Raw genomic sequence first — 13,703 nt, 5'->3', positions numbered from 1 at the left:
TTATACTGACTTTTTGATCACCCTGTATATCAAGAAAAGCATTGCATGCAGAACTGAACCTTGTGGTGCACATGATCCCAGCCAGATTAAACCTCTCCCTGTTTTCAGACACTAGTAGACAACCTTCTGCTTCTACTTTCCAGATATGAAGTAAACCGTTTTGAGGTTTTCCCCTAATTCCATGATGTTCCAACTTGTGTACAATTATTGGTTGGTCCACACAATCATATATGTTTATGAAATCTGAGGAAATGCCTATTACCCTCAATGTGTTGTCCAGGCATGTTGGTACCCCACACATGGAATAACAAATAACCTTTTCTATGGATACTCCTTTCTGGACCTGACGGCAGATTATGTGTACTGAAATGTGCCACTGCTCTCCTTTACATTGCTTTTTTAAACTTTCAAAAACTTTGGTAGACAAAGAAATTGACCAGTAACTGTCTATATTATCTCTTGTTTACATTATGTCTTACCATCATCTATCTGAAGCTTTTCTTATGTATGTACGCATGTATAGTGAACATAATTTTCATTTTGATTGCAGCCATCAATAATGGATCTACCTGATGACTCATCTACACACCGGTGGAAGAATCGAAAACAAAGTGAAAATGAGGACCCAAACAAAAAACCAATGACACTCATAGATCCATCTTTTGAGTATATTGATCCAACTCCAGATGTTCACGCAATGTTTTTGCAGTTCAACTCACGCTTCTTTTGGGGTAAACTTTATGCTGTTGAAGTAAGATGGAGCCCAAGGATGACTTCGTAAGTTATATTTTTCTTCTTTGTACTTATGTAAAGCACTGGGTTGGTTATATTGTAAATTTAAAAAATATCAGAAAATACTATATTGCTATGACTGAGTTCACTTTCTTGTTCCAAGACAGCAAAACAGCCTGTTAGAGTAGCTTAATATGTATTGAAGATGTATTCTCTTTCAAATGGGAGTAGGTAATTATGTGTTTGTCATATTTAGACAGGAGAAGTGAAAGAAACAGTACAAATGCCACTTGCAGTATGTGCCAGTATAAATATGATAAGTCAGCAGAGGGGGGGTGGGGGGGGGGGGTAGGGGTAGTGTGTGTTTTCCCAACACTCTTAGTTAATAATGTTGTAACATTTGTTAGTTCAGAACATACTTGGAACTTAAAGGACAAACAGTTATTATGACATTAATATTTCAGCATCCCATTTATACAGAATTTTGTGTTGCTAGCTGAAAAAAGTTTCTCCATTGCAACATAGTGAAACTGTATTTCATGATAAATTCTCTTTAATTGGCATTCTGAGCAATACTTGGATGAACTTTAATGCATTCCATCCCTCCCCCTTTTTTTTCATGGATTTTCCCCAAATGATCTGTAAAAAGAATGTCTGCTTTAGCAAAATTAATTTTTCAGTATTTTAAAATCAAAGTCAATCAGTGCAGAAGGAAACTTTTTTCAGGGTCAACACAGCCAGCAGAAAGTCTCAGTTGACTATAAAAAAGGCCAGGTTACTCCCATATATAAGGAGGGTAAAAGACTGCATCGAAAAAATTATAGACCAACATTCTTAACATAGGTTTGCTGCAGAATTATTGAGCATATTGTCAGTACAAATATAATAATTTTTTTTAAGAGAGAGAAACTTATATCCACAAATCAATATGGATTTAGAAAGCATCATTCACATGAAACTTAGCATGTTCTTTTCTCACCCAATATCCGGTGAACCAAGGATGAAATAACAACAGGCGAATTTGATTTTTGTAGATTTATGGAAAGCATCTGACTCACTGCCACACTACAGACTGTTAGTGACTCAGGTCCAAGCACACAGAATAGCTTCTCAGATCCGAGTGGCTACAAGACTTCTTAAGTAACAGAACTGAGTACATGGCCCTGGGCGGCAAGTATTCATCAGACACAAAGGTATGATGTTCCAGGAAAATATAATTGGACTGCTGTTGTTCTCATATACTTAAACAGTCTGATGGTTAGGATGAGCAGCAATCTGCGATTGTTCGCTGCTGGCATAGTAGTGTACAGGAAAGTGCCATTTTTGTGTGACTGTAGGTGGATATGGGATGATATGGAGAATTTTTATTTGGTTTGATGAATGGAAGCTTGCTCTAAATGTGAAAAATGTTAGTTAATGCAGATAAGTGAGAAAAATGCCGGCCGGAGTGGCCGAGCGGTTCTAGGCGCTACAGTCTGGAACCGCGCAACCACTAAGGCCGCAGGTTTGAATCCTGCCTCGGGCATGGATGTGTGTGTGATGTCCTTAGGTTAGTTAGGTTTAAGTAGTTCTAAGTTCTAGGAGACTGATGACCACAGAAGTTAAGTCCCATAGTGCTCAGAGCCATTTGAACCATTCGAGAAAAATAATCCTGTAATGTTTGATTACAGTGTTGGTGGTATGCCATTTGACACAGTCATGTCAATTAAATATCTAGATGCAATGTTCCAAAACAACATGAAATGGAACATGAATGTAAAGTCAGTTGTAGGGAAGGTGAATAAAAACTAAACTCTGCCCAAACAGGCCAGGTTGCCGTGTAATCCTCAGCCTACAGGCATCACTGCATGTGAGTATGGAAGGACATGGGGTTAGCGCACTGTTCTCCCAGTCGTAAGTCAGTTGCCAAGACAGGCGCCACTACTTCTCACTCAAGTAGCTCCTCAGTTTGCCTCACAAAGGTTGAGGGCACCTTGCTAGCCAACAGCAATCGGCAGACCATGTGGTCACCATCCAAGTGCTAGCTCAGCCTGACAGCACTTAGCTCTGGTGATCTGATGGGGACTGGTGAGGGAAGGTGAATGGTTGGTGGATATTTATTGGGAGAATTCTTGGAAGGTGTAGGTCATCCGTAAAGGAGGCTATATTCAGAACTCTTGTACAACTGTTTCATGAGAAATGCTCAGGTGTTGGATTTCCTACCAGATTAGATTACAGAAATGGTCTGTATACAGAAAAGCTCAGTGACCTCAAATGGGAATCTCTGGAAGGAAGAAGACATTATTTTTGCAAAAGTTTAGAGAACTTGTATTTGCAACAGACTACAGAATGATCCTACTGCCACCAACATACATCGTGGGTAAGGACCATGAACACAAGATAAGTGAAATTAGGGCTTGTATGCAAGTATGTAGATAGTTCTTTACTGTCACTCCATTTGTGAGTGAAACAGTAAAGAGAATGACTAGCAGGGGTAAAAAATACACTCCACTATCCACTGTATGGTGGTTTGTTGAGTATGTGTTTAGTTCTAGATGAAACAAACAATAACTGTTCAGTTGGAGGAGGAAAGACAAAACAGTTACCCAAACCTTTTTTGTGAAATCTCAGGTAGAGCAACTCTTATGCTGTGACCAAGTGGAACATAGTAGAGTGCAGTGTATTGGGCAGAGAGCAAATAAATGGTTAAAGAAAATACGTGATGTAAATTTCAACTTGATATGTCTACCCATTCCTGCAGAAAAGGGATCTGAAAAGTTGGACGGACATAGAGACAGACAGACAGACAGACAGCAGAGTGATCCTCTAAGGGTTCCATTTTTACCAATTGAGAAACAAAAGTAGTAGTAAAAAATTTCTTCTATTTAGGGATTGATATTAAACATGACAGCTGAAGTAAGAACATTGAAGTAGTGGCAGTGATAAAGCTTCCTGACCCAGACTGCTCTACTGATTTAGTGTATTGGCATACATTTGAGAGGGAAATGTATTTCACATTTTGTTTGGGCAGACCTTTGTGTTAAAATAAAGTGTAAACCTTGGAAAAAGGAGAAATTTTGAAATTTGGTATTATGGAAGAATATTGTATATAGGGTGAACAACTGAAATGGGTTGCTACTGTAAAGAATAGGTAAGGGAACAAATCTGTAGATAATCTTTGCAGCGGGGACATGTTAGTTGTGCATTTGCTACCCGAAGGAATGATCAGCTTCAAACTGTAAGGAGCACTACAGGTGAAAAATGGTTGTCAGGTAAAAACTAGAATTTGTAAAACAGTTTCTCATATCGGTTAACATAAGAGATGCAGAAGGGAAATGATAAGAACAACACAGGAAGAGGTGAAGGACTCCATCTAATCAATTCTGCTTGTGAGTGAAAAAAAAGTCATAAATAAGGCAGTGACATTTTAGTTTAGAATCTAGTTTCCAAATTCCTCAGATATACAATTGAACATATGTATGAGGAAAAAAAAAATTCTTTCATCCATTTGCAAATAATGTCACCATAATGAAAAAGTGGGAAAGATCAAGGGATTTATTAACAATATCTGCCCTAAACCATGAGTAAGCTATAATTCAGAAAGTTTTTTCCTTATTTTCAAAATATAGTTCATCTGCTTTACTGTTAACACATTAAAAGATTGAAATATTGGAAAAATTGAAGTCTCTCTCTCTCTCTCTCTCTCTCTCTCTCTCTCTCTCTCTCTGTGTGTGTGTGTGTGTGTGTGTGTGTGTGTGTGTGTGTGTGTGTGTGTGTGTGTGTGTGTGCGCGCACGCACACATGCACATTGAGTCTCCTACAGTACTGATTAGCTGTGGAGAAACACTTACAAAAGCTACTGCATACAGACGTTTTCATAATATATTTTTATTCCAAATCATTTTCCAGATGTGCTGGTGTGTGTTGTTATGAAGGGAGAGGTGGTTTATGTTCCATTCGTTTGAGTGCACCATTGTTGAAATTGCGCCCACGGAAGGATCTTGTTGAAACACTACTTGTAAGTATTTTAATTTTTATTGTACTTATTCCAAGTTAAACCTTTGTTAAAATGTATTCCTCACTGTTGCACAGCAGAAACTGTAATATTGAGAGACTGCCATTTTCTTTTTTCTTTTTTTATTAAACAGTGATAGATGAGTTAGTAGACTCAAAAGATTTGTGAAGGTTGAAAAAATAGGCAGTTATTGTTTGTAAGTGATATATTGAATACCTAATTGTAGACTGGAAAAGTAGCTAGAAGATTTAACATGCATTAAGGTATTCAATATAACATCAGACTGTCTTTTTGCAATGTATACATACCAAGTGAGTCATCCATTTGCATAATTTATTACAGGCAAAAGAATAAAATTTTCAGGAACCACAAAAACTTTTATTTCTTACTGTAAAATAGTAAGGACTTGCCTTCTTCAGAGAAGTCATGAAAGCTGCTCTCCATCTTCCAATAAACTTTGAAAAGTCTGGAACTTAAACTCTTTGGGAATAATGCATTTTGCAACTGTTTTAGGTACAAAACAGTTTGAGGCAGTATTTTTCTGTAAAGATGGAAACACAATTCAGTAATTGTTACTTTCCTATTGACTTACATTAAATGTTACATGTGTTGTATATTAGGAGTGGATAAAGGTGTAAATTGAAAAATTATACCGAACTGGAACTTCCCCCCAGGGGGTCCACAACTCTTTTGTGGATACGTGCGTGGCGAGCACGGGGCCCCGAGCCATTGCAGCCTTCTTTCTCTCCCGGGCTGCATTTCCTTTTCCTTCCCCTCCTTTCCCCTCCATGCTCCTTTCCCCTCGCCCTCTCCTCTCCCACTATTGGTGTCCTTGCTTATGTTGGCCCCGCTATCCTCCTGGTTCTGTTGGTTTTACTCTCTGGCTTTGTTGCGTACTTATCTCCTCTTTTTGGCATTCCTTGGTCCCCCTCTGGGGTTTGACCTCCATTCCAAAATTTCTCTTCCGTAGTGTGAGCCATTTGGGGAAGAGCACCTTACCTAGTGTCTCCGACGTGCGCCCTCCTAGTACATTCCACCTTTTCTTTCACGTCGTGGTCTGATGCTAGGGTGCATAGCCAGCACGGTAGCCAGCCCGTGTGGTGGGGTCGCTATGTACCCTTTTGGTTGAGCCCCCTGAACACACAGGGATCACACTTCTGATACCTGAGCTGTGACCTCCTCATGCATGCCTTGGAGTGGTTGCTCGTCATCCTGGAGCATCGGAACTCCCGGCAATGGCCGCCGTGCCAGACGGCCCTTGCTGTGGCTGGGTGGCGCCCGTGAGGAGAGCCCCTGATCGGAGTGGGTGGTATCAGGGCGGACGCTATGCAGATGAAACACATAAGGGTCCAAAACTCTGGCCGTTCTGCGGCCGTCTCTCTGCGTGGTACTGATTCCTCAAGTGCTGCTTCTCTTGCCCCTTCGGCCTTCCCTTCCATGGCTACCCCCTGGGAAGAGGGTCAGGCCCGTCGTCTAGGGGCAAAACCTTTCCCCCGTTATCTAGTTTGCACCAGGACTGATGGAGATACTTTCACCAGTGTCAAGCCTTTATTCTTTGTGGAACACATTGAAGACAAGTTTGGCGAAGTGGACTCCCTGAGCAAGATGCGGTCGGGTTCGTTGCTGATTAAAACTACTTCAGCTGCCCAATCTGCGGCCCTTCGTGCCTGTACCCATCTTGGCACAATTCCTGTGTCTATTACCCCTCACCAGTCTCTAAATATGGTACAAGGTGTGATTTTCCACAGGGACCTCATCCTTCAAACTGATGAGGAACTTCGGGACAATCTCGCACGGCGGGGTGTTCACTTTGTTCGGCGTGTTCAGAAGGGTCCTAAAGATAACCGTATTGATACTGGTGCCTTTATCCTGGCCTTTGAAGGGGATACCCTTCCTGAGAAAGTTAAGATTATGGTCTATCGCTGTGATGTGAAGCCGTACATCCCACCTCCTATGCGGTGTTTTAAGTGCTTGCGTTTTGGCCACATGTCTTCTCGCTGTTCCCAGGACCCTCTCTGTGGTGACTGTGGACGTCCACTCCATGAGGGGAGTCCCTGTGTTCCCCCTCCTGTATGTGTAAATTGTCGTGGTAGTCATTCTCCACGTTCACCAGATTGCCCAGTTTATAAGAAAGAAAAAAAGATCCAAGAGTATAAGTCCCTCGATCGTTTAAGCTACACAGAGGCCCGTAAGAAATATGCACGACTGCACCCTGTGTCTATGACATCAAGTTACGCCTTGGTTACATCTTCCCCCCTTCCCCCCCCTTCCTTACCCCCATCCCGGACCCCCATCCCGGACCCCACTCCTCCCCCCCTCCCCTGCGGCTCCCACACCTTCTCCTCTGGGTGCTGCTCCCCCTCCCCAGCCGGAGAAGTGTCCCACTCCTTCGGCGTCTGCCGGTCAAGGGCGCCTCTCCCGGGATGCCCCTTCCCGGCACCTTCCAGGTCAAAGGTCTGCTGCCGCGCGGCGACCGCGAGAGCCGCGGTCTGTCGGCCCCCAGGTCGCCCGGTCTGTTTCTGTTCCTGATCTTGCTGCAGCTGGCTCCTTTATGCCACACAGCCCTCCTCGATCTCAGCCTGAAAAGAAGAAGAAACATAAGTCCCGGGACAAAGAGCCTCTGGTGTCACCGGAGGTCCCTTCCCCGACTTCACAACTGGATTCTGACCTGTCGTTTATGGATGTCGCCCCCTCCTTGTCTGTGACGGGTGGGGACCCGGCAGTATGACTGGATTTAGCGTGTTCAGCCCTCATTTAAACCATCGTTCTGTGGTTCTCCAATGGAATTGTAATGGCTACTATCGACACCTTCCGGAATTGAAATCCCTTCTTTCGTCCTACTCTGCAGCTTGTGTGGTTCTCCAGGAATCACATTTTACTGATGCTCACTCACCGACCCTCCGTGGGTTCCGTGTTTTCTGTCGCAATCGGGTCGGACCCTTGCGGGCTTCTGGTGGCGTTTGTACGTTGGTCCGTACCGACATTGCTTGCACGTGGATTCCTCTCCAAACTACATTGGAAGCGGTTGCTGTTAGGGTCCACTTAGACTCTGCAGTCACCGTTTGCAATCTTTATCTCCCTCCTGACAGGGCTCTTACACCTGCTGCCTTAACCACCCTTCTTCAGCAACTTCCTCCTCCCTTCCTCCTCCTTGGGGATTTTAATGCTCATCATCCTTTGTGGGGCAGTGCCTTTCCATCTAGACGAGGTCTTCTTATAGACCAATTTATTGCAGACCACGACCTGTGCCTTCTTAATGATGGCTCCCCTACTCATTTCAGTGCTGGTCATGGTACCTTTTCTGCCATTGATCTTTCTCTTTCTTCTCCCTCTCTCCTCCCTTCATTACACTGGTCGCCACACGACGACCGTTGTGATAGTGACCATTTCCCGTTGATTCTCACGCTCCCTTCGCGCTCCCCGATGGACAGGTTACCTCGTTGGTCTTTCCACCGCGCCGATTGGCCTCTATACACTGCACAGGTCGAGTTTTCTCCCTCTTTGTCGGGTTGTATTGATGACGTCCTACGTGACGTGTCTGACGCGATTGTTCGCGCTGCTAACGTTGCTGTCCCGCGCTCATCTGGACTATTTCGTCACCGGCAAGTCCCGTGGTGGAGTTCGGCCATTGCCATTGCCATCCGTGATCGCCGTCGAGCTTTGCAACACTTCAAGAGGCACCCATCCGTAGCCAGCCTTACTACTTTTAAACGCCTTCGCGCTAAAGCCCGTTATTTAATCAAACAGAGCAAGCGGATATGTTGGGAACGATTCGTTTCTTCCCTTGGTTCCACTGTCCCTCTGTCACGGGTATGGGCTACACTTCGTTCTCTCCAAGGTTGCCATCGGCAGTCCACCCTACCAGGCCTTCACCTCCCAGATGGCATTTGTACGGACCCATTAGTTATCGCCGAACATCTTGCGACCCATTTTGCAGTGGCATCGGCGTCAGCCTCCTATCCCGCTGCTTTCCTTCATCACAAACAGCAGGCTGAAGCTCTCACCTTATGTTTCACCACTTGTGAGTCAGAATCTTATAACGAACCTTTTACTGAATGGGAATTTCTTTCTGCTCTATCTTCTTCTCATGATACGGCCCCTGGCCCAGATTCCATTCATAACCAACTGCTTCAACATCTCAGTGCTCCACAACGGCAACATCTTCTTCGGGTGTTGAACCGTATCTGGCTCCAGGGTGACTTCCCTTCTCAGTGGAGGGATAGCATTGTGGTTCCTGTCCTTAAGCCTGGTAAGAACCCCCTATCTGTTGACAGCTATCGGCCAATTAGTTTGACCAATGTTGTTTGTAAGTTACTTGAACGGATGGTAGCCCGTCGGCTCACTTGGGTCCTCGAATCTCGGGATCTATTGTCCCCTTACCAGTGTGGCTTTCGAGAGGGACGATCTCCAATCGATCATTTACTTCGCTTGGAATCCGCAGTTCGGCAGGCTTTTTCCCAGCGCCGCCATTTGGTTGCAGTGTTTTTTGACCTTCGCAAGGCCTATGACACGGCCTGGCGCTATCACATCTTACTAACCCTTCATCAGTGGGGTCTTCGGGGCCCACTCCCGAATTTTATCCACCAGTTCCTGATCCATCGGTCATTCAGAGTTAGAGTTGGTACTGCTTTTAGTTCTCCGCGGACCCAGGAGACGGGCATCCCACAGGGTTCTGTCTTGAGTGTCCTTCTTTTCCTCATTGCTATCAATGGACTTGTGGCCTCTGTCGGTCCCTTGGTCGCCCCTGCCCTGTATGTGGATGATTTCTGCATTTGGGTTAGTTCCTCCTCGATGGCATCTGCAGAACGGCAGCTCCAGGTGGCTATACGGCGTGCCTCTGCATGGACCCTCTCACACGGGTTTCAATTCTCTCCTTTAAAATCGCGGGTGGTCCACTTCTGTCGCCGTACTACGGTCCACCCTGATCCAGAGCTCTATCTCGCTGCACAACGATTGCCTGTGGTTTCACAGTTTCGTTTCCTGGGTCTTCTTTTCGACAACAAGCTCACTTGGTTGCCCCATATCAGACTCCTGAAGGTAGGATGTTTACGTAAACTCAACGTCCTTCGCTTCCTTGCCCACTCCTCTTGGGGTGCGGACCGTTCCCTCCTCCTCCGTCTTTATCGTGCTCTAGTTCTGTCTCGTTTGGACTATGGTTGTCAAGTTTATGGTTCAGCTGCTCCTTCCACACTGCACGTGCTGGATCCAGTCCACCATCGTGGTATCCGTTTGGCCACCGGTGCCTTCCCTACTAGCCCTGTTGATAGTCTCCTGGTTGAAGCTGGGATCCCACCCCTTTCTGTTCGGCGGTCCCAGCTTCTGGTGTCTTATGCCCTCACTATCCGTTCTTCTCCCTCTCATCCTTCCTATTCTATCCTGTTCCCAGACCATGGACGTCGCCCACCCGACTCCCGCCCTCGGGCGGGTTTACCGGTTGGGCTGCGCCTTGCGTCTCTTTACCGTGATTTTCAACTTCCTTCTTTGTCCTGTCTTCCTCGCTCCCTCCCCTCCACCCCTCCTTGGTTAGTTCCTCGGCCTCGAATTCGGATGGATCTCCGCCGCAGTCCGAAAGATTCCATCCCCCCGGTGGTGTTTCGTTCCTTTTTCCGCAAAATTTTATGGGAGTTTCGGGATGCTGTTGTTTTTTACACTGATGGCTCTAAATCTGCTGATCATGTTGGGTATGCCTTCACGTCCTCTGTTGGAACGGAAAATCATCTGCTGCCACCTACATGTGGGGTGTTTACTGCGGAATTGATGGCTATTTCCCGGGCCCTTACCTTTATTAAACAATCCCAACACAACCGCGTTTTGTTATGTACGGACTCGATGAGTGGCCTTCTTGCTATTGACCGGTGTTTTTCGCGCCATCCCTTGGTCTCTGCCATCCATGACCATCTCGCTGATATTCACCGTGCTGCTTGTTCCATTGACTTCCTATGGGTCCCTGGCCATGTGGGTATCCCGGGAAATGAGCTCGCTGATCGTTTGGCTGGGGGAGCAGTTACTTACCCCCCGTTTCCTGTAACCCCTCCTGCAGCGGATTTACGGCTTCACATCAAATCCCACTTCGCGCAGTCATGGGCCAATTCTTGGGAGGCTACTCCACTGTCTAATAAACTTCGTGCAATTAAGGTGACACCAGGCCCATGGCGTTCTTCCTTTCGCCTCTCCCGAAAGGACTCGACCACACTGTGTCGTCTCCGCATTGGTCATACCAGGCTGACCCATGGTTTTCTTTTGCGTGATGAGCCACCCCCGCTATGTGGTTGTGGAGCCTTCCAGTCAGTGGCCCACATTTTGGTTGAATGCCCCCTTCTTTTGGCTCTGCGTACTAAGTACAGACTCCCCCACACTTTACCTTTGATGTTGGCTGACGATTCCCGGATGGTCTCTCTGGTTCTCGGTTTCCTCCGGGAGAGTGGTTTTTATTCTCAGTTTTAAGGTTTTTAATCTCTCTGGTGTTGGGGCAGGGCGGTGAGTGTTTGGGTGTCTCCCACTGTAGGCAGTGTTTAGAGATTCCCGATTCACCTCCCTGACCGGAATCCTCTTTTCTTCTCCTTTTACTCTTTTTACCCTTTTTTAAGGCTTGGTTAGTCTTTTTATTCCCATACGTATTTTCTGCATTATAGCAGTTGTACCTTTTAAGTCACAGGTGGTCTTGCCTATGCTGCTTCAGCATAGTGTTGGGTTCGTTCTCTTGCCGACTTCCCTCATTTGTTTTTACCAATGACAACGTGACTGCCCTTTACGTTTTTTCCCTTTTTCCGTTTTATTGTTCTGACTTTTCTGAGATGTCCCGTTAGCAGAATGGAGTATATTTGAAACAAGGGACTGATGACCTCGCTGTTTGGTCCCTTAAACCTCAAACAACCAACCAACCGAACTGGAACTTAAAATTTCATTCCCAACCTCAGATTGAAAAGGATTATTGCTTTCATCAAACATAATTAACTTTATTTCATTCAACACATATATGTGAATAACTCGTTACTCTCTGACAAAATATTGTAGATCAGTGAAGTGGCTCACTTGCTGAAGTTTGCTGTTTTTCTAACAGTGGTTTAACTAAAGAAAAGAAGACTTCAGTTTTCCATCCAGTCTTTCTCATGATGTTTAACAATCAGTTTGTTCATATCTTGAAGTTCTTTTTCATTTTTCGAAGTAATTTCTTCTTGCACTGTTGATGGTGCTATTACATACAAGTGTTAACCATGTTTCAGTATGCTTTTAGCTTTCCTGCGATCATTGTTGTAGACCGCTTCACCCTTCACGACACAGTTTTTTGATTTCGTTCACTTTATTATGATTCTTTTGCAGGGCTGAAGTTTGAAATTTCAGTTACCAGGTTCTCTGAGTACCCTGGAAACTGCTCCCTTCATGTGCTCTGCAGGTCAGTTCATTCTCAGCCAAATCACTGTTGTGTGGCATCAGAAATGTTAATGTGTTTCTGATCAGCCTTCTTAATGTCACCCATAATTCATCAGAAAACTCTTACCAGTTGGGACAAATGAATGCCCCACTACAGAAAGTAACAATGTCATTTTATTTAGTCAGGAGAGAGATCTTGAGCCAAAGGATTGCAAAGCATCTCAGTGTTTCTTCTTGTTTTGTCCACTGCAGCAATTGACAGTGTGCTTCACAGAATGTTAATTCCTTGGGTCTGTGATTGTGGACCTGTGGCACAGTGCTGCAGCTGTTTGGTTAGAGCAGAGATGGGTAAATGTCTGTTTTGTAATGCTATTTTATCAGCATGGAAGAACTTTGTGTGAAATTCGTGATCACTTTTCGATGCTGAGGAAAGTTAGGCCAAACTCCTCAAGCTAAATCAGTAGTAGTTCATGTAGATATGTCATTTCTTGAAAATATTACCATTATTTTTAAGAATTATGTGGTATTGCCCTTGATTTTACCTCTTCCTTGTAATGTATCTACAGGAAAAGAACCATGTCATCCACATTGTCAGTGCAATGAGAGTGATTTATCACATAACTTCTGAAACAGCCAAACAGCCTATCCCTTCAGCAATGGAGAATTTGTTAAAAATAGTATTTTGCTGCTGCTGCAACACTCTTGGGTTCAGTGACTCTCTCCATTTTTGAAACAGTTCCTCTTTCACAGAGAACACTTTGCAGATGCACCTAAGAAATGGTGATGTGGAAATACAACTGAAAGACAAAAAAAGATGTAGTTGTTTTTTAGCTTTGGATGAAAGCACAGATGTAACAGATGTTGCTCAACTTGCTCAATGTGTGAGAGGTGTTGGTGCTGAGTTCAGTGTAGTGTAGCAGCTCCTTGATCAGTACCAGTATAGCTATGGCAATTGACTATTTTCTTGGTCAGGAAACACTATTGTTAAATGTGAACCTTTTTTTGTTAAAAACTTCCATTGATTGTGACAGGTAGAGCTTCAGCAATGATTGGTCAAAAGTCTGATGTCACTGCTTTGATAGGAAAAAAGATGAAAGAAGTTGGTATCCATCAGGAAATATCAGTGATATACTGCATTCTACATCAAATCTGCTGGCAAAATGTGCCAAAATAAGTGACATAATCAACATTGTTGTAACAACCATTAATAAACTAAGATCACATGGCTTGGGACTTTGGGAGTTTAAATCTTTCCTGGTGGAGGTAGAGTGAGATTGCGGCATGTCCCAGATTTTTGTGAAGCATGCTGGGTGAGTTGAGGTGCTGTTTTAGAAGATTTTTCAACCTGTGTAAACACAACATTTTTCATGGGCATAAACAAAACGCCAGTAAAAGAATTTGACAACCCCCAGAAGACAGTAAATCTTCCATTTTGAACTGATGTTAGAAAGAACTTGAATGTCTTGAGTACAACTTTACACGGTATACATAAACTGATTACCGAGGCTTTTGGTGTGATATTGGGATTTAAGGAAAATTGATGTTGTTGGTAAAGCAACTTTCAGAAGGTAATTTGTGAATTTTTTTATGTTGCACTAGTTACAGG

The 13,703-nt window shown here is 44.3% G+C and overlaps 1 protein-coding gene across 3 annotated transcripts in view; it reads left to right on the top strand.

The window, feature by feature from the left end:
* The window catches only part of LOC126195071 (DNA-dependent metalloprotease SPRTN-like), a 98,580-nt gene that overhangs the window by 18,714 nt on the left and 66,163 nt on the right, over nucleotides 1-13,703 (top strand). For all 3 annotated transcript variants that reach the window (XM_049933522.1, XM_049933523.1, XM_049933521.1), the window contains 2 exons: nucleotides 551-777; nucleotides 4,621-4,729. In XM_049933522.1, the coding sequence (XP_049789479.1) occupies nucleotides 551-777; nucleotides 4,621-4,729 (336 nt within the window). The remainder of the gene's footprint in view (nucleotides 1-550; nucleotides 778-4,620; nucleotides 4,730-13,703) is intronic.

Source organism: Schistocerca nitens, chromosome 7 (genome assembly GCF_023898315.1).
Source record: "Schistocerca nitens isolate TAMUIC-IGC-003100 chromosome 7, iqSchNite1.1, whole genome shotgun sequence".
NCBI classification, from domain to species: domain Eukaryota; kingdom Metazoa; phylum Arthropoda; class Insecta; order Orthoptera; family Acrididae; genus Schistocerca; species Schistocerca nitens.
The sequence above is the reverse complement of the archived record's forward strand: the minus strand, read 5'-3'. Positions and strand labels throughout refer to the sequence as shown.